The 21005-nt window shown below is 36.3% G+C and overlaps 3 protein-coding genes across 4 annotated transcripts; 1 reads left to right on the plus strand and 2 right to left on the minus strand.

Moving 5' to 3' along the window:
* Positions 1–1058: 1058 nt before the first annotated feature.
* Positions 1059–3252, plus strand: EMB1796 (Pentatricopeptide repeat (PPR) superfamily protein). Its single transcript, XM_086455289.1, has one exon. It carries the CDS (start codon positions 1126–1128, stop codon positions 3091–3093), a length of 1968 nt encoding a protein of 655 aa, XP_086311415.1. The 5' UTR covers positions 1059–1125; the 3' UTR covers positions 3094–3252.
* A 1170-nt stretch (positions 3253–4422) lies between these two features.
* LOC147393861 (uncharacterized) lies at positions 4423–10401 on the minus strand. 2 transcript variants are annotated; one of them, XM_086455288.1, is made up of 6 exons: positions 7892–10401; positions 6891–7537; positions 5923–6132; positions 5208–5425; positions 4906–4991; positions 4423–4600 (listed from the first exon to the last, which is right to left on the minus strand). In XM_086455288.1, the coding sequence occupies exons 1-5, from the start codon at positions 10236–10238 to the stop codon at positions 4952–4954; spliced, it is 3462 nt and encodes a 1153-aa protein (XP_086311414.1). In that variant the 5' UTR covers positions 10239–10401; the 3' UTR covers positions 4423–4600; positions 4906–4951. The 2 variants fall into 2 exon arrangements, with proteins under 2 accessions (XP_086311414.1, XP_086311413.1); XM_086455287.1 differs by having other exon boundaries at positions 4906–4994; positions 7892–10400.
* Positions 10402–11652: 1251 nt separating this feature from the next.
* On the minus strand, positions 11653–17135 carry LOC147393862 (E3 ubiquitin-protein ligase SINAT5-like). Its single transcript, XM_086455848.1, has 3 exons — positions 16731–17135; positions 12997–13383; positions 11653–12278 (listed from the first exon to the last, which is right to left on the minus strand). The coding sequence occupies exons 1-3, from the start codon at positions 16917–16919 to the stop codon at positions 11916–11918; spliced, it is 939 nt and encodes a 312-aa protein (XP_086311974.1). The 5' UTR covers positions 16920–17135; the 3' UTR covers positions 11653–11915.
* Positions 17136–21005: the final 3870 nt, after the last annotated feature.

Consider the following 21005-nt stretch of genomic DNA (forward strand, 5'->3'; position numbering starts at 1 on the left):
TAACCATTTTAAATATCGAACGAGATCGACGGACCAAGCAAATTTTTAAAAAATATTGGTCCGATTGACTTTAAACTTGTACTTTATAAAGAACCACCCGTTTTTGGAAAATTGACTGTTCAACCCTATGTACCATTGGTTCTTAAAAAATTTATTTGAATTTTTATATTTACATTTAAAAATTGTTTAATATATACAAATTGGTACAACCAATCATTTAAGCAAGGAAGAACAATAGGAGCTTTGGCGAAAACCACCCATGGGAATCAATTCTGTATCATGAGCTTCAAGCGATTCTTAAAGGTTTGGACATGGCACATCCTTTCACATTAGGGCCCTGAATGTTAGAGAGGACTCAAAAATAGCTATCGACTGCATAAAGGGACTGAACAAGACCCCTTGGAAAGAAGAGAAGCTAGTCAAAGCCATCAAAGCTAAAGTTTTATTGTTCCACAAGATTAACTTCTCCTTCTACTCTAGAAAGACAAATCAAGCTGTGGACTTCTTAGCAAGTTACCTTATTACCCCTGGTAGCATTAGGTTGGACCCTCTAAGCCTCCCTACTAATCTTAAGACCATCATATGTAAGGATGCTTGTGGGCACGTATATGAAAGAATGTAAAGTCCTTCTTTTTTCTGATTGGGGGTCTGTCTAAACCCCCCTTAATTTTCAAAAAAAAAAAAAATTTATTTAAGCAAAATTTTGGTTTGCCTTTCGATGTTTAAAACATTGGGTTTAACCCATGGCTTTAAAACTCATTTTGACATCTTGTCTCATCTATGAATAAGATCGAGTCATCTCGAACGTGTTTTTCAATAGTTGGAATTGTCCAATAATGAGACAAATGAATCATGATTTTAAATCTAAGCGGATACGTTTGTCTTGTCTATCCGTCTCTTTGGTGGATGATCTCGAGATTTGTAAGACGAGTCATCTCAGTCTCGGACGAGATCTACAACCATGTTCAACCCATGAGATACGAAATGAATCGGAAGAGTTGACCCCGGACGAGTCAATTTCGTTTTGGTCGACACCGAGCCGAAATGCTCTCACACGAACCCAAAAACCCTTAAAACCCCTCACCATCCACATCTCTTCGTTCTTCATCTCTTTTCCTTGAATCCATGGCTCTCTCCAAACCCTCCTTCTTCACTCATCTCAAAACCCTAACTAAATCTCACCACCTTAACAACCCTCCACCTACCTTCCTCTCTCTTCGCCTCCTCTCCTTCGCCACTCCAGAAGAAGCCGCAGCTGAACGGCGACGCCGCAAGCGCCGCCTCCGTATCGAACCCCCACCCAACTCTCTCCGCCACTCTCAACCCCAACACCGCCCCCAAAACCCAATCCCAAACCCTAATGCCCCAAAGCTTCCAGACTCTGTATCTGTTCTCACAGGCAACCGTCTCAACCTTCACAATCGAATCCTCACTTTAATCCGACAAAATGATCTCGAAGAAGCTGCGCTCCTCACTCGTCACTCGATTTACTCCAATTGCAGACCCACAATCTTCACCTGTAATTCTGTAATGGCCGCTCTTCTTCGCCAATCTCGATATTCTGATCTTCTATCCCTCCATAGATTCATCACCCAAGCTAATGTAATCGCCAATATCGTCACATATAACATTCTCATTAATGCTTATTGCGATTGTCGAAAGACTGATACTGCTCTTGAGCATTACAAGCAACTCATCAATAATGCTCCTTTTAATCCGTCGCCCACTACTTATCGGATTCTCGTAAAAGGGCTTGTCGATAATTCGAAGGTGGACCGAGCATTGGAACTCAAGGATGAGATGTTAACAAAGGGTTTTGCACCAGACCCTGTTGTTTATAATTATTTGATGTTGGGACTTGTGAAGAAGGCCGATTCGGATGGGGTTTTGGCTCTTTATGATGAATTGAAGGAGAAATTAGGGTTTGTCGTGGATGGGATTGTTTATGGGAGTTTGATGAAGGCGTATTTCCAGAAAGGGATGGAGAAGGAAGCTATGGAGTGTTACAATGAGGCTGTGGGAGAGAATTCGAAGGTTAGAATGGGTGCGTTGGCTTATAATTCTGTGTTGGATGCGCTGAGCAAGAACGGGCATTTCGATGAGGCATTGAGGTTATTTGATCGGATGATGGTGGATCACAATCCTCCGAGGAGGATCAGTGTTAATCTTGGGAGCTTTAATGTTATGGCGGATGGGTTTGTCGCACAAGGGAGGTTTAAGGATGCCATTGAGGTTTTTAGGAAGATGGGTGAGAAGAGATGCAGTCCAGATGTATTGTCTTTCAACAATTTGATCGAACAATTGTGTGGCAATGGAATGGTGGCTGAGGCAGAGGAGCTCTGTAGAGAAATGGGCGATAAAGGGGTTAAGCCGGATGAGTTTACGTATGTTTTACTGATGGATGCTTGTTTTGGAGAGAATCGGACTGAAGATGCTGCTGGTTATTTTGCGAAGATGGTGGAATCAGGACTGAAACCGAATTTGGTTGCTTACAATAAGGTTGTTGATGGGTTGATTAGAGCAGGAAGAATTGATGAGGCGAAGGGCTTTTTCGATCAGATGGTGGAGAACTTTAAGCTGGAATCTGCGAATTATGAAGTTATATTGAGGGCGTTGTGCGAGGCAGGAAAGCTGGATGAGGTGCTTAAGATTGTTGAGGACATGTTGAAAGATGACAATTTGGGTTTGAGTTCAGAGATGAATGAAGTTGTAACAGATGCATTGAAGAAAGAGGGTAGAGAGGAGGAATTGGTGAGGATGTTGGAGGAGAAAGAGAAGGCAAAAGCTGAAGCTCTGGCCGAGGCCGAAGCCAAAGCAGCAGCAGAAGCTGCAGCAGCCAATGCAAGTGAAACTGCTGAAGCCCCTGCTGTGCTTGAAGCGGAGATAGTGGATGCTACTAGTGCAACCGCGTCTGGGTTTGTTGAATCCTTGGTCAAGGAGTCAGGAGCACAGACAACCAATGTCGGTGGAGCTGCTCTTGAGTCGGACTCAGTGAATGAAGATGTTCCATGTAATAATGAAGACGTCACCCCTGGTGTTGAGGCTAGTCGTTCCGATGAAGGTGTGGTAAGCTTTGCTGAAAAAAATGAATGATTAAAGTGATGGGTAATAGTGTAACGAAGTTTAGTTCTTTTGATATTTTTGAGGATTGAAAGGAACATTACTGAGTATGGGACTTAATTTATCACTTTATCTTGTTGGAAATCTGTAATTAGGAATGTGGTTCTTTGTGTTTTAGTTTTGATTGTTATAGGCATTTAAGTTTTCTCATGTTTCAGCATATCTCATCCATTGTACTAGAGAATGTGTTGGAAGTTATGGTTACAAAACTCGTCCGAAACTGAGTCAACGTCTCAGTTGCAGGCATGGACGGGATGAGATGGATGGATGAGATTTAAAACCCCACATTCATTTTCTCATTGTTGAACCAGACATCTCAAGCATGTCAGAAAACTTGTCCAAGACAACTCGGTCTCATTCAGGGACTAGGCGAGATGTCAAAATGAGTTTTAAAACAATGGTTGAGGTTGAACTCCCACAGTTCTATGGAATGGTGGAGATCAATTGTTTGGTGCTCTGGCTGAGGCTGGGCTTGGATACTTAGTGGGAGGTTACGGTTCCAAGCACTGCAGTAGGCATCTGGTCTTGCATACTTTGCCAAAGTAGCTATGTTGGTATAAACATGATTCAAAATATAAGAATGTATCGGTTGTGATCATTAAGAAGCATTGATCCCAGATTGTATCAGGAATGATTCAGAATTCTTTCATTGAGAGTAACATTCATTCAATCTGACATTTTAAAAGGCCCGATTGAATGACTAAATGTAAATAACTTTTTTATTGATAATTATAAATCCATTTAGAAAGAAGCAAATTGATGATTCTAAAATAAATGTTAAAAAAAAAGATCGAAAGCAACATGGGTTGATGTAGTTAAGAGTGAATATGAACACATTGGCAATAGCAGCTCTGACATGTAACCCACATTTTTTTCTGAAAACTTTTGCTCCGTTGGACAAGGATCACTTCAGCAACCTTATTTTTGAGTGATTGAGCAAAGCAACATTTTGACACAAGCCTTTTTCTCATTCACTCTTCCTCATCAAATTCTCTAGAAGGCCTTGAAAACATTTTGTTTCAAAGATTGGGTTATTCCATTCTTTTCTATCCGACTGGATTTGGCATTTCCTTGCCACATTCTAGCAGTCCCCATCCATTGTTGGCCAGTAAAAAAGAATGCAAACACCACCCTGATGAGAACATCCATGAAGGCTTGAGGAAATGTAAAGCTGAATTCGCTCGATATCTAAACAGCCCTCCTTATGTGCAATATGTGGGCTCATTGTGAGCGATTACCACTAGGGGGGTTAGTGCTCACCATTGTGAGCGATTAACTTGCAGGTTTCGGCACAGAAGCACAAACAAAGATGATGCAAAATTCTATATTCAAACATGCAAAAAACATCAACCAATTCTTAATTTATCTCGGCTACATTACCAATTAAACAAGAAGACAATAATCTAGAAATGATGACTAGCCTTTCTGTTAATATACAATAGTATTTTGGTGTGAGGAAACAGCATAAATGATGGTTAACCTACAAAATTAAATCGTAATGTCAGGGGAAACACAAAAAGCATGGAAAATGAAGAAGCAATGAAGCTATCATTTATCAATATCTACAATGAATGAGTGAAATGGAGATTAAATGGCCAAAACCATGAAGGATTATCCCTAGCTATCTGACAAAGAGAAAAAATGCACTATCCATTACCCAAAAAATGTGACCAGTCAAGAATAGAGTGCATCAAAGGTTAGGATTGCCCAATCACCGTGCCTCTGAACTATTGAGATCTCCATGATGTATATAAAATCAATGCCTCAATTACAAAGCCATATTACCTTAACGGATGTGCTTTTCCTCGCAATGTTCTTAAAAGAGTATCCATTACTGCTTGGTAGGCTTCTTTAGCATCTTCTTCGACCTCCTTCTGGACAGAAAATGGCGAGTAAAACTTCAATCAACACTTAATAAGCAATTACTACCCTTAGTAGCACACACTAATTTTTTGTTAGCCTTGCAAGATTGACCAGAAATGGGCCATATGACTAAACCTCGTGAACGTTTTTTTTTCCTTTTTAAAAGACAATATCCCAGAAAGAAAATAGGACCTCTTTACTGAAGGTTAGAAGTCGGAAATTACCTCTTAGTGGGGTTACTACTGGTACCAAATACACCCTTCATCAAGGAGCCCATATCCACAGAGCGTTCATGCATTATCTTATCATGGTAAATCTTGCTCCCAATCTCAGTGAGTTGTTCTTCAACCTCTTCCAGTGTTTGGTCCACATTGAGTTGGAGCTCCCCTTTCCTGATGACAGTAACGCTGAAACCATTTGCTTTGGCTTCCCGAAAGGCATCCTACAAAGAATTTATGTCATTGTTAAAAGAAGTTGTCTTTTTTTATAAGTTAAAAAGAGATTAAAGGTTTCTCATTGCAGCAAGAGAGCTCCTATTAAATCTTAAATAAAAGGAAGCATAGACATTGAAGATGCCATTGTGAATGAAAAATCAGCTCGAAAAAGGAAAAAAAGCTACACCCATAGTGTCTGGGATTTGGTGTGGAGTACCCAAAATCAATATCAAGACGGGAGGATAGAATGGGAACCACCAATTAATCACACCCCTTCCCCTCCCCTAGATCTCCTATGCTGGAATTTGTCTTTACCATGTGATCCTATTTGTTGTATTTTTTTTTTTTTTTAATTGTCACAAAAAATTATTGGAGAACCCAATATTTGTTGTAATTTTCAGCCTCTTTACACAAATAATACAGGCCTAACCATCATGAATAGAAGCACACAAAACTGATATAAGCTACTAAAGGGTGAACTTTCACATAGAAAACAATTGTTTACCTTGGGAGGCCGTGCAACAATAAAAGCAGTGCCATTTCCAAGCATTTCCATATGAGCTTGTATGATATAGCAAAAGTTTTTAGAATCTCCAGGGTCTTCAAAAGCAATCACATGGTATTGCTTTGGCTCCAAGCCAAGATCTTCAGCCATCTCCAAGGAATAAAACCCTACTTTTTGGACCCCGTCTTCAGTTGTGTATAGTTCGATGCACTGCAAACAGGAAAGAAGAGAAGGGCAATTAGCTTGGTACAGTTAAAAACTGAATTACACTTTATGAAAAAAAAAAAGATAAAAAAATTAAAAACTAAATTGGCCACAAGCCAGAACTGCCATCTTGCACTGATACATGTACAAATAGTTAGAATCCATTACAGGTATGAGATGTGGAGGGGTTAGACCCATAGCTCAGTTGATTTGACACATTGCAAAACAACTTTGAGGCCGTGGGTTCAAGTCCAGCTTACCCATCAAAAAAAAAAAAATGTGGTGTTAAGACTTGGAGAATCCCAAAAAATATGATTACATTTGTTACATATTTTAATTGTTTCTAATTTATACCCATATAATAATAGTGGTACAATGGGATAGCTATGGCCGTAGGACACATAATGTTAGAATACATCTAGTAATAAAATTAGATGGATTCTATTGCCACACCAACTTTTGCTAATGCCACCCCAAGATGTTACTAATTCTTTGGTTATTTACATATGAATTGGGGTGGCATTAGCAAAAGTTGGCATGGCAATAGAATCTCTCTAAAATTATATTCGAATAAATATCTATTTCTCATGTAAAATTTTGCTATTAAGAAAGATAAAAATGAAGTATATGTAGGCACATTTTCGGTAAAACAAAGAAAGGAACCTAAAAGCGTGTGGACCGAATCCAATGATGTTAGAACCTGTTGCATGGTGGACATGGGTCCTGGCCAACAAAGGGGAAAGGAAATGAAATTAGATATTTACCAGTACAAAAGGAAGATCCAACCACCACAGATAGTCTTCCTCCTTCTCTTCGGCATATTCACGGTACTTACTGACTACGGCTTGAGGTCCAAACATTTCCATCTCTCTCTTAAGCTTGTCGATTTTCTTTTCCATGTATCTCCGTTTCCTTTTGGGTATTTTGGTCATCAGATCAGCCGCCTCTTGTATTTCTTTTTCAGTGATCCATCGATCCAAATCCTTTCCCATATCCTTCATAATAGATTTAACCTCAGGATCAGTCTCCGCATTATAAGCTTCCAAGAATTCTCGGGACCATTTCTTCGTGTGCTGCCAAAACTCCTTCCCTGATTTTTTGCCAGGTCTAGCAGAACCATCACTGCACTCTATCACCGTCTTCGGATTCGTAGAAGCCCCATTTTGAGATTTTTTTCTTAGATTATGGGCCTCTAAGGAAGTTGAAATATCATCAGAGTCTGAGGATTTTACTGATTTGTTAAGTGAGTCTTGAGCACCATGATTCACATTAGGAGAGATTCCCATGTTTTCAGCAAGTAATGCCTTCCGTTGTTGTACAAAGTTATTAAGGAATTCAGGATCTTTATCTACTGGTGGACCTTTCCAGCGGGGTATAATTTTCTCTGGTTGATCATACAAGCTGATTCCATCTACAGGGGAAAAAACAATTATATTAGCATGTTTACAAGTTCATAACGCTTGATTTATTTATTTTTTGATGGGTAAGCTGGACTTGAACTCACGACCTCAAAGTTGTTTTGCAATGTGTCAAACCAACTGAGCTATGGGTCTAAGCCCATAACACTTGATTTTGCGTGTACCTTAAATATAAATTGCTAAGGTTTAAGTAATTAGAAAAAAACAGCAGTCCCCAAAGCTCAAAGTAAGAGATATATATTAAAATGTGAATATTTTTAGAATAAATACTTCAATTAAAATTTAAAATGTACAACATTTTAGAGAAAAAGGAATGGAACAAAACAAATCTAAGAGAAAATAAGTACCTGCCCCATAGTCCGCATTTTCAACCCTTGAATGAACCCATTCATGCAAATTCAACAACTTGGCATTCTCTTTCTCAACTTTCCTTTCAAGACCCTCGAAGAAGGCACGCTTATCTTCAGCATCCATCATGTGAAATGGGTCCCGTCCCATCAATTCATTTTCTCGGACTTGAAAGACAATTTCTCTAAGACTATCATCCTTCATCCATTCAAGTTCACTATCATCTTCATCAGGCCTTGGTTGAGTTATCTCTGGACTTAAATTTAACTCTTCTTGTACTTTCTCTTTCGCAATAACATAGTTCTCTCTAAAGCCAGCTCTGATTTCCTTAACAATGGGTTCAAACTCCTGAAAGTTTTTCTCCATCCAACTCTCCTTGGCTATAGGTGGTCTAGCCTCTGTTCTGCGGTCAATGTCTTCATATTCCTGGGAAGTTTTGGGCTTATGGAGATTACCAGTTTCATACTTTTTCTTGATACCTTTAGGATCTAAATCTTTGGGATGAGGGTCTGTTGTCTTCGTCTCCATATCTTTAGAATCAACAATTTTGATAGTAGAACTTTCGGAAGCATCGACGACAGGCTTGATATTTGATGTTTCGTCAAGCATAGACAAGTCATAAACTTTCTTTTCCTGTTGCATTATCTGACTTTCCTGGTCAAGAACATCTGCACCTTCTCCCAAGCTTTGAACTTTCGGTTCCTTGTAAAGCTCTTTTTTATCGTGTTTTCGAGATAGGTACTCCCTAGCTTCTTTGACTGACAGTATTACCTTTGGCTTCATTCCGATAGAACTTCTATTTGAAGAATATGATTCATCATTAGGTCCATCACACGATTGAGTCTCTTCAATCTTGTCCACTAAACGTGACCCATTTACCGAACCTTCCATACTAAAAGTCAAATTAGGATCTTGAGACTCATTATGCTCCGTGGCATCTACAGATGATGCTTCAAGCAAGGATCCAGTATCTACAGTTTGAAAATTTTCCACAAATGGGAGCTCAGTAGCATTAGTGCTAGTAAATTTCTTCGAATCCCCATCAGAAAGATTATTTAGAAAACTTACACCTAACTTCTCATGCATTTCTGCGTCTTCTATTTCATTGGCATTCTTATATTCTTCTCCATCTTTATCTAGTAGGGGGGTTTCTCGTTGCTCGAGTTCCCGTACCCGCCTAGCCATTTCTTTTATTTCCTGAATTTTATCATCAAAATCTCTAGATTTAGAATCTAGACTACTAGAAGAGACCAGTAACGTCGATTTCTCTCCCGGCGTCTTTGCTTTTGAAATGCTGTTTATGAGTATTTGTTTGTCCAACTCTGGCCTCACAATAGACCCCATAAATGGCTCGGAAACATCAGTGATAACTTCCACACTACCCTTCTCCATTTTCTCTCTCTCCGCCCTCGATCTCATTTTTCTTCTCATCATTTCCTTCTCCTCCTCAGTCAATTCCGCCACATCATGCCCCATAGTGAGTATTCTCTTTGTTGTCCAAAATATGAAGCAACCACACAACATCAAAAAACCAATTCGTGAAAGCTTTGGAAATATATTCGGCCCAAGAATAACAGAACGAAGCCCTTCAATGAATCTAGATTGCTTACCGGAAACAACAAACTTACCAATCGAGCTATTATTCGGAAGCTTATATTCTCCGGTCTTGATCTCTCTAGCTAAACATTTCGCATGAGAAATCTTCGAATTCACCTCCATAAAGTCCTCACTGAGTTCTTTTCGCTTATATGAGTCCAAATCAACTAGGTTTCTTCTCAAGATTTCATCTTCATTAACAGAAACACGTTCAACATTCCCATCAAAATCCTGAAAAACAGTAAAAATAGGACCAGTCCCGATACCCCAAAATTCTGATTCCTTCTTATACTGATCGACCCAATTCTCCAATTTACTCCACAATACAGAATCACCCAAAAGTTTTGATTTTTCTACACTACTGGAACTACTCTCTTCTAAACTACCAGAATTCAGATTCGAATCAAAGCTTTCGATATCATCAGGACTGTAAATTGGGTTTTGAAAATTGGAACCTGGATTGGCAGAATCAGGATCATGTCGCAGCACTTTTTCTTCCATAATTTTCTTCCTCAATGAGTTCCGCCGCTTCGAAGGTTGCCCAAAACGCGCTGAAATCTGCAGCTTTCGGCCATTAGAGAATGGAGAAGAACTCGAAAATGGGGTTCTGAGATAGTAAAACGGAAGAAAACTATAATTCCTTAATGGGTTTCTCCCGAACCCACTAGCGAAAGAAGAATTGGGTCTGAAAGGTGAAACTTCAAAGAAAAATTGGGTACTTTTGAGGATTGGTGCGTGATGAAGCTCCATGGAATAAAACCCAATTCACAGATCAGAGTGTAGATGGAAATGGTGAGAGTTATAGAACGATGAAGAACACTTTTGTCATCTACTATGGACGCGAAGGATAGAGAAGAGAGTGGAAGAACCAAGTTCATTTGTTGCAGAGAAAGTTTTCCAAAACCTCATAAATCTTTTAAAACGTGAAAAAACTAACCGATCATGTTAGTCGGGTTTGGGCCCAACAATTGGGCTAGGCCAGTTTCAGTACAGGCCCACTGTAAGTGCAATTTCAAATTCTATCATACTATCCAAGTTATATAGAGTCCAACAAGCCTTGCTAGGAAAGAATTTCACCCTTTTAAGGGTCCTTGGGCTCAACTTTTGTAATCGAAACTCATGGTTGTAGAAGACAAAATTTTATGAATTTTGAAGGAAAAAAAAAAAATTTCACCATTGAATTGTAATTTTAAACTTGGGAGTTAGGTGAAAGTTCATTAGCCGTTGATTTTCAAAATCTTGGATCAAGTCCAAAACAATTTTTTTATTATTTTTATCCAAGTTTTTCCATAAAATCTAGAGGGCTATGGTGTTGGATTGCCAATGTGATAATCCATTTAAGCAAAACGACTCTTAGTAAGACTTAAAATCTTACGAAATAAGGAAAATGTTAGTGATTTAATATGGTGTCAATTCATTTCCACTATTTGTGCAATTTCAAATACTATCTAATTTCGCTCACATATTGATGAACTAAATAATTGTGAGTTGAGATAGGATATCTAATGTTCTAGTATTACATATTTCGTCGTTCTCCATATTTTGACTGAATTTTTAATAGAGTTGTTGGACACAAATTCCTAATCGTACTTGAATTAATTTTGTGATCACTAACCATGCTTTGATCGATGAGCCCGTGTGTTTACTATGAATGGTGCACCCATAAAATTTCCACCAACACGATGAGTTAAGTGCACAACAACAAAACAATTAAGCCTATCTTGCGGACACCCATAAAATTTCCTCCAACACGATGAGTGAAGTGCACAACAAGAAGACAATTAAGCCTATCTTGTGGACATATTTCTTAAGAATAATGATTTTCTAACTCCCTCCCCCCCCCCCCCCCCCCCTCTCTCTCTCCTCTCTCTCTCTCTCACACACACACACATTGACATACGCCCCATCACAAAATCATAGATCATTTGCCTCGAGATACACAGAACCATAAATCTTTTCTTGTGTATCCTGAGACAAATGATCTACGGTTCTGTGATGGGGCATATGTCAGAGTGGGGCATCTGATTATCACGACTCATTTCGTAATTTCTCCACATCCTTTAATTTCAATTCTTGTTCTGCAACTCCCCAACCAATTGATTGGTCATCTCATCCCATCCAACCAACCATAGTTCAATAAATTACAGGGTCTAAATTTACTCACTTATATGTCAATTTCAACAAAATCTTGATATATATAAGAATGAGAAAGTAAGCCTAGTAGAAGCCAAATACATAGAAGCTCAAACCTCCACCATCCATACATATTTCAAGACTCCCCAACCATTTCCATCCCATCCAAAATAACATTATTAGAAAAGTTGGCACACATAAAACACACATATAGAAAGAAAAACACAGACTATTCAAGTGTCAAACATACAACACCAAGACATGAATGATGCACATTTGTCCGTTATATGTGTCTCAGCTACAGAGGTTGGGTATGCAAACCCCAGTATCTGGGTTTTGTTGCTCCTTCCATATTCTCCCTGTAACCCTCAGCTTCAACTCCTTCCTGTCCCCACCGGAGAAGAAAAGTGCCATGTTACGTTGGATAATGAGGCCATCATGGCTGTCCCGGACCTTACGGTGGCTATCACGGATGCTTCTAGGGGTGCCTTCCCAGATTAGTTTCCGCCCATTTGCCCCAACTTCGAGGCTATAGCTGAAGTTCCTGGCCTCAGTCTCGTCACCCATGAAGCGGAGGAATGCCATGTATACGGGGGCCATGCCAAGCTGGAAGGCTTCGAAGTGTAGACAAAAGTACTGACCGAAGCAGTTGAAGACCTGACAAAATGAGAGCGAGAGAGAGAACCAACAGGATGAGCATTCAGGCTGCATGTTCAATTTCTTTTTGAACATGTTTGAATCCATAGTCACAAAGTTGGAGTACGGATTTAAAACGGTAAGGGAAAACTTTGGAAAAAACGATGAAAACGGGAAAAAAATGATGGACTATAAAGGATAAAAAATATATTAAAAATTATGAAAAAAAAATGTATATATCTAATAATACACAACACATTTATTTTAATTTATTATATGTTTCCAATATAACATGTTTTCAAACATAATTATACATGTTATGATGCCCAAAAAAAAAAGTTAACTCATAAACATATATTTTGTTCAAAATAATACATTATTGAAAAAATTGAAAAACCATAACATGAAGATATTATCATCAAATCCCATATTTCTACATTTATGAATCACCAAATTCTATTATGTATCAAATCTCACATTAAAAAAGGAAGAAAGTGTTTAGCTTAGTTTAGGTTTTTTTTTTTTTTGGAAAAAAACTTGTTAAAACAAAAAAAGCATGACTTTTTCAACAAAAAGAAAAAAATGCAATTTTTTGAAAAAGTTGCGTTTTTTTTTGTTTGTTTTAAAAAATTGCCGTTTGTTGTTACTGTGTTTGAATCAAATCCCATTCCATCATATTTTCAACATGTTTGAATTCCGTAGAAACAGAAAATAAAAAATAAAAGAAACCCATACTTACGGTGAGCATCCATGTGGCATTTTCAACTTCACGGGGGTTAGACTTTACATATCTATGATTAAATGTGCATCCTGTGTGCATGTCGACCTTGTGATCGTCCCTCAGATGGTTGACCAGAAAAGGGATATCCCCAACAGCAGAACATTCTGATCCTGCATAGGGGCAGTTGTATGGTCTGAAATTACATTGAGCTTCATGTTTGAGTTTGCTGTAGTAGGGGAAGATCTCTGGGCATCCCAGGGACGAGTACTTGCAGGGCAGTTCAAGCGACTCGGCTACCTTCTCTAGTGCTAGACACCTAATATCTCCAAGTTCTTGTCTGCAAGTGGGGCATCGGTTGTGCACTCTTGTTTTACAGGTCGAACATAGGGTGTGCCCGTTGTGGCACTGCAAGAATGCTTGTATAAGAATTAAAAGAACCGAGGAAATATAAGCATCACTATAAAAATGGAATCTTGTTGTATACTGTTAAAAGGCATCTTATCTTGGATCTAACCTAAGAGCAACTTCCCACCATAACTAACATTCAAATCAAGTGCAACATCTTCTGCATAAGCAGGAGACCCAGACAACCAAAAGAGCCAAAAACAAAACAAAAAATTCAGAGATAAAAAGTCAACAGAGAGTTATATAAATAGCAACTAGTTAGGTGTCAAGTCATTGAGATTTGTAGAATAATCAAGCATGAGATCACCATATATATAAAAAAAAAATGTCAACTTCATTTAAAGAAACCATAGAGAATATGGACCCAGGGAATATCAAACCACTCTAGGAGACCAAAAACTCTTTAAGTTCCCAACTCTGAATTGACTAACATTTTCAAACTTACAAGAATCCAGATGACCTAAGTTGAAAGCTACCCAATTGTGAAATCAAACCCATTAACCCTTTGTTTATATCAATCTACACGAATCTCTAAAGTGGTACAAAAAGTCTTCAAAACCATAGATTTTCCACAAGAATCTAAACCTGCGACCCAATCTCAAACTTCCGTCATGACTCACCTAAATCCACAAATGCCTCCTCATGTTCCCAGACAATACATGGAAATGTTTGTTATAACCAATCTAGTGAGGTTCTTTAGACTTCAAGTGAAACACCGTTTCCATTCCCACTTCAAATTTTCCAACATGGAACCCCTCACAAATTTACAGGGTTTTCCTTAGAGAAAGACCCACAAATCTTGAGAAGGAACGTTTGTCACATTGAAACATAAAAGCATTATCATAAACTAAACCTTTTCTCCACAACCCTCAGAATATTTTAACTCTAGGTACCAACAGGTGTTGCTTTTGAGTCAAAAATGGCTTTGACCTCAATTTTTATCATTAAAAGTTAAAAAGACCACATAATAGTGTCATTGGCAAAAAAATACAAGAGGGAAAATTAAGTATCCTTAACAACAAACAAGGCAGGCAAAGCATTATCATAGTGTAGAAGACATATTCCTTATCTATATCACATTTTATGACTGTTCACTGCCCTCTATGTAAACTGGAATTGTTCAAAGGAAGCAAGAGTAGCAATATCAACTCAGTTTATTGCTTTTAGTTGTGGAGCTCCTATCAGACTATTGACATTAATTTTATACAATTTCACCAATTATGCATTAACCCATGCCAAATAAGAGTCCTCAACAACAAGAAAAAAATAATTCCATCCACCAATGTCATCACCATCATTGTCATCATCATCATCAAAGCCTTAATCCAAAAAATTGGGGAAGGATGAACCAATCATGTTCCTTCATTCAATTCTGTAAAAAGCTTGTCTTTTGTTAATTCAAGTGTGTTCAAATCCACTCTCACTTTGCAATCCATGTCCTTTTTGGTCTTCCTCATTCTCTTTTAGAACCTTCAAGTCTTCGATTTGCATGTTCCTTCCAGTTTGTGGCCATCATAGTCACCAAGTCGGAATACGGGTTTGAAACAGCAATTGAAAACTTCGGGAAAAGGGGTGAAAGAAATGAGAAAAAATGATAAATATAAAAAAATAACATAGATTAAAATTATAAAATATCTATGCACCATAACATGTTTCCACGCATAATTTATACATTTTATCATGCTAAAAAAGGTTTTAGCCATCAACGTATCTTTTGAGCGCAACACTTGAAAAAATTTAAAAACCATAAAAACAAGACATTATCATTAAATAACATTTATGAACCAAATTACAAACAACCATATGACTAAAAATGTTACCGGACACTTGAAAAAATTTTAAAATCATAACATCGAGACATTATCATCAATCCTACATTAAAAACATTTATGAATCAAATTACAAAAGAATAGATTTTTATTATTTTTTTATTTATGAAAAAAAAAATGTGTTAAAATGTAAAAAAAAAAGTGTTTTAAAAATAAAAACACACCTTTTTATTTATTTATAAAAAAGATGAATATTTTATTGTTTTAATTGTTAGAGTTACACAACTCATTTCAAACAAGACTTTTTTGAAAACATGGAGTTTTTTGTGACTATGATGCCTGTTATTGGTATTCGTTGCAACTTGAACAAACCATCCCCACCAACTTTCCCTCAATTAATCACCTATTGTGGCTACCCCTACATCTACACAAATGCACCATTTTCTAGTTTTATCTTTCTTATCCATAGAAGACACAAAATCAAGAAGAGTCATTTGTGCAGGCAATGAGAAACAATGCAGCATTTATAAAGTAAGAATTCAAAGGGAATGCAGTGAACAAAATCTCATATTATCATAAGCAACATGAAATACGATCCACAGAACTATGATATTGACAACCATATCAACAAAATAATAGTTCACCATTAGAACTAATAGTCACGATACCTTCCATATTGAAATAGTTCAACTCATACAACTTGATTTTATCAGAAAGCCAATCTTGGAACAACCATAGATCTAACTACAAAAGATTACAATGTTTAAGAGCTTAAAATTTTATAATAAAGATGTTATCAACATAATAGAGAAATTACAACATAACTTAATAAAATGAAATCGAAATAAAAATGGGACAAAGATTGCATGCATGTTTATGGATCAAAATATCCCCCCAGTAATCATGCAAACCAGTAGATTATCACACACCCACAGATCAGATGAAAGAACATACAATATAAAACCAAAAAATATATTAGAAAAATTGAAAATTAAACCAAAATTGGGTCGATGAAATCCCCATAAAGCGTGGTGCATCATCTTTCAGGGGCAAATGGAAAAGAAAGGATGGACCAAAAAAATAAAATAAAAAATGAAAAATATTTAAAACGAATAACAAATTAAAACACAATTAAAAATCAGAAGCCCCAAACCAATATCATGCACACAAAAAAGGGACCTCAGATCAACTATTTCTCCAAATCTCATTCCACCCTAATGGACCAATTGCATCAACCAAACCCCCAACAAACCCAGCGAAAAAACAAAAGAGAAATCCAATATTGAAATCAAGCAAGAATCAACCTCAGATCAAGAAATCATTGAAAACCCATGTACATTGCCCCTTGATTCTACCCCTGATGGACCAAATTTACCAACTTTAACTTAAAAACGCAACCCCATCGAACCAAATAACCCAAGAAAAACCTAAAATCAAACAAATACTGATCTTGAATGAACAAATAATTCGAAACCCATATTAAAGAATTTCCCTAAATGCATCAAAGACAACAACCAAATCGAATTTACAAAAAAAAAAGTGAACCCACACCCAATAAATCAAAAATGAAGAACCGACCTGATGGATTGGTGGGTACATTGAATTGGTGCAGACAGGACATTCGAGCAACTCATGGACGCTGGCGACAGGAGAAATTGCAGAGGAGATGACATTGTTGTTGGGTTTCGAAGAGAATTGATGGTGATGGATCTCCTCCTCATCGATCCCATCTGAGGAGGAGATGCATTCGATGTTATCCAACTCCATTCATATAGTCGATTTTAATCTGTTGGGTTTCTCTTTCTTTCTTTCGATTCTTCCCTCTCCAACTCAATTGTCGTCTTCGTACCAACCCCAGAAGAAAACGAAGAAAGAAAACCAGACAGATCGAAACCACAAACCACCTCTCCTCAAAAGGGGTGCTTTTCTTCGTTCGTTTTTCTACTGGTTTAGAGAGAGAGAGAGAGAGAGAGAGAAGGCTGTCCGTTGAAATTGTAGAAATCAAAATAGAAATATCGATATCTAACGGTTTTAAGAAATCAAATAACCAGTATTTCTGTGTTGTTTTTTTTTTTTTCTTTAATCTATATAAGGAGGACATTTTAGGTATGGTTTTGACCGTTAGATGATATTCGAGATTCGTAATGCACTGCAAGATGACGTCACGACTCACGACCACTTAACAGTCAATAGTCAAAGATCTTGGAAAATCCAAGTTGATGATGGCAACTACACACCTTATGAGAAGTAAACTATGAGACATGATTTACCACATTAGTTGGGCAAATTTTCTGGTTGTCATTGTTTTCTCGAGATTCACCTCACAATCTCAATCTAAGTACGTATTCATCAAGACATGGGAGAAGAAGAAAGAGCTTTTTTTTCCTTTTTTTTTCTTTTTAATATATATATGGGAAATGTTCAACACCCAATGCTTTACCAAATGTGTTTTGTCCTACATGGGTTAGAAGTTTTGGAATAGGTTGATTTTTGGTGAGGATGATCTCTATGGTGAGGAGATCATCCTCACCAAAAATTAGTCCATTTCGAAATTTCTAACCCCATATTTTCAAGTTGAAATATCGTGGATCGTCCATTTTTTGTAAACCATTTTTTATAGGGTTAGAAGTTTTGGAATGAGCTGATATTTGGTGAGTATGATCTCCTCACCATAGAGATCATCCTCACCAAAAATCAGCCTATTCCAAAACTTCTAACCCATGTAGGACAAAACATGTTTGATAAAGCGTAGGGTGGTGAACGAGTGTATATATATATATAATTTATTGCATAGATAACTATTAATTTATCGAATTTCCAAAAAGTAAATAGGCATTTTATTATGCTAGCAAATAGGCATATATGCTAGGCATTTTATTATGGAGTCATTTCAAAGTGTCTTACTCTAATTATACTATAGTAAAAATGACTCTTCACTTATTCAATTACAGGGAAATATTTTACAATTGTCGTTTTTTTTTTTTTTTTTGTCACTAACAGGTAGACACAGAAACTCACTCTCTTCTTTTGACCCTCTCACTTTCATTCTTTTCAAAATATTTCATAATAGAGCGTCCCAACCAGAGTATATTAGAGTGCTTTCAGAGGGTTATAGTTATTTAAAATGACAATTAGGAGAGGATAATAGGCCCAAGTCTGTTGGAGTTGCTCTAATCATAAAAACATAGAAGAATAAAGAGAGTTTTTTTTTTTTTTCAAATATATTTATTGCAGAATCATCGATTACATTCTCGAATTTCCTAATCCTCATATAATACAAAAAAATCTCTATAAACTTGCCTCTTACTCATTTTCTATTCCCATCATGAAAGAGATATTGGAGCAATTAGTTATGTTGCATTGTAATATGGTGTACTACGGTGTGATTTTATTGAGATTTATTAGGGATAGAGTTTATCTTTAGATATGATTTGATTTCTAGAAAATCCTATTAGATCTATTGTAATTATTATCTAAGAGAATCAATAATATCTTATTATTCTTTATGATATTAGAGTACAATCTTTTTTGAGATATCGATCTAGCGAATCCACCTTCTACTGCCGACAGTGGCAACACTGTCAATAGGCTGCCATTCATTATATATATTTTTTTTCATGAATAAAATCTTCAACTCCTATTCTACAATTTCCATCTTTTTTATAATCTTCATTTTTTATCATTTATAATCTCAATCAAGATATAATCATCAAATCATGCTATCTAATCAAATATTTTTGGAAGAGATTATATGATCTGATTTAGCAATGATTGACACCGACAGACTCCATGATCAACAAGATGCGATAGTGATGGCTTCACAAACAGTTTTAGGATTACACTACAAAATTTTGGGATGGATTATCAGATGATTAGTGTAATATAGTAATTAATTTGTAAAACGGTCTTGTTAACATGTGCTCCTAAGACATACATTAAAGTGCAATAAATACACTTTGAAAATTAGAATTTGTACTAAAAATGCTCTTTAAAAAATTATTTTTTATCAAAATACCCTTGAATGCTTATTTTCAAGGTGTATTACAACGACACAACTTATGCTATTCATAGCAAGACAAGGAAAAAATATGACATTGTGAGAGAAAGTGGTGGGTATATATATATATATAGGGTCCGGATCAAGGGACATGTGAAAAAACATATGTAAAAACAATGTAATATTAATAAATTTTCAAAATATGGGTTAGAAGTTTTGGATTGAGTTGATTTTTTGTGAGGATGATCTCTATGATGGGAAGATCATCTGAAAAAAAAAATAAAAAAAAATCAGTCCAATCTGAAACTTCTAACCCCATTAAAAGTGATTTAGAATGAGGACCGTCATTTTTTACTAATTTTTGTTAATAATTTGTAAATCACTTTTGATTGATTTAGAAGTTTCAGATTAAGCTGATTTTTTGTGAGGATGATCTTCTCATCATAGTGACAATCCTCACAAAAAATCAGCTCAATCTAAAACCTATAACCCATATTTTGAAAAACCATTGTTTTTACATATGTCACTTGAACCACCCCCATATATATATATATATGGGTCCCGTTCGCCACCCTTAGTTTTACCACACATTTTAACAAACGCGTTTTGTCCTACATGGGTTAGAAGTTTCGGAATGAGCTGATTTTTGGTGAGGATGATCTCTATGGTGAGGAGATCATCCTCACCAAAAATCAGCTCATTCCAAAACTTCTAACCCCATCAAAATTGATTTACAAAAAATGGACGGTCCACGATTTTTCAACGTGTAAACATGGGGCTAAACATTTCGGAATGGGCTGATTTTTGGGGAAGATGATCTTCTAATCATAGAGATCATCCTCACCAAAAATCAACTCATTCCAAAACTTCTAACTCATGTAGGACAAAAACGTTTGTTAAAGTGTGTGGTAAAACTTAGGGTGCTGAACATTTCCCTATATATATATATATATATATATATATATATATATATATATATATATATATATATATATATATAAATTATTTTGACTCCATAAAGTACATATCTTGTATCTTCTTAGCTAAAGATCTAAGCCTATTTAATACATCTGTAAATTGTGGTAAAAAATTTGTAAGATTTTATTCCAATCATAAAGCTCTTTAGTATTGCATGATTTTGTTTTATTTGTTTATAGCAAGATCTATGATTTTTAAGGAAATTTTGTAGAAAATGCTATCAAGAACATAAAAAACTTAAAAATAAAAGTAAAAATAAAAAATGTGACTATTTGCAATGTGCAGGAGAGCACCCAATGTCCTATAAATTTTGGTTTTAGCGTGATTATACAAAGTTGGATCTTAATTGAAAATTTTTGAGAGAAAAGGAAGAAAAAAAAAACGGAGGGTTAATTATATACTTAATAAGAAAAATGAGATTCCAAGTTAGTATAATAATATTATTAAGGACATAGGTGTTGAATTTGTAATTAGTAGGAAGTGCAACTTTGTTAGGTTTGGGGCCAAATCAAAATTATTGTTCAAGGAACCGAATCAAACCAAATCTAACTAAGGTCGGTTCGGTTATATGGATTGCTAATATCTTATAAACCTACTTGGAAGCAACATATTTTTAATGAAATATTAATAATAATAATAATAATAATTAGATTTCATATAATAAGTCATTAATCTATGTCTTAACTTCTAAACAATCCCTTAATTTAGAACCGAATCAAATTAATTGTTTCTCTATTTTCTTAACCCAGAACTGAACCACAACTTGTTCCAAACCAACCCAAAGCTATGGTTTGGGTTTGGCTCAATACTCGGCTTGAACTAGACCAAGTTGCACCCCCTAAATTTAAAACTAGAAACTATAGATTGATACATAAGTA

This window comes from Akebia trifoliata, chromosome 10 (genome assembly GCF_017979445.1).
Source record: "Akebia trifoliata isolate Shusen 1 chromosome 10, ASM1797944v1, whole genome shotgun sequence".
Taxonomy (NCBI): domain Eukaryota; kingdom Viridiplantae; phylum Streptophyta; class Magnoliopsida; order Ranunculales; family Lardizabalaceae; genus Akebia; species Akebia trifoliata.

What these genes read in the sequence shown, in the direction of transcription:
- EMB1796 (XM_086455289.1), top strand. Translation starts at nt 1,126, where the DNA reads ATGGCTCTCTCCAAACCCTCCTTCTTCACTCATCTCAAAACCCTAACT.
- LOC147393861 (XM_086455287.1), bottom strand. Translation starts at nt 10,238, where the DNA reads ATGGAGCTTCATCACGCACCAATCCTCAAAAGTACCCAATTTTTCTTT. An exon ending in AAATGCGGACTATGGGGCAG is followed by an intron (nt 7,538 to 7,891) that starts GTACTTATTTTC and finishes TTTCCCCTGTAG; the next exon opens with ATGGAATCAGCTTGTATGAT. An exon ending in AGTAGTAACCCCACTAAGAG is followed by an intron (nt 4,995 to 5,207) that starts GTAATTTCCGAC and finishes TTTTCTGTCCAG; the next exon opens with AAGGAGGTCGAAGAAGATGC.
- LOC147393862 (XM_086455848.1), bottom strand. Translation starts at nt 16,919, where the DNA reads ATGGAGTTGGATAACATCGAATGCATCTCCTCCTCAGATGGGATCGAT. An exon ending in TGTACCCACCAATCCATCAG is followed by an intron (nt 13,384 to 16,730) that starts GTCGGTTCTTCA and finishes GCATTCTTGCAG; the next exon opens with TGCCACAACGGGCACACCCT. An exon ending in ATGCCACATGGATGCTCACC is followed by an intron (nt 12,279 to 12,996) that starts GTAAGTATGGGT and finishes TCATTTTGTCAG; the next exon opens with GTCTTCAACTGCTTCGGTCA.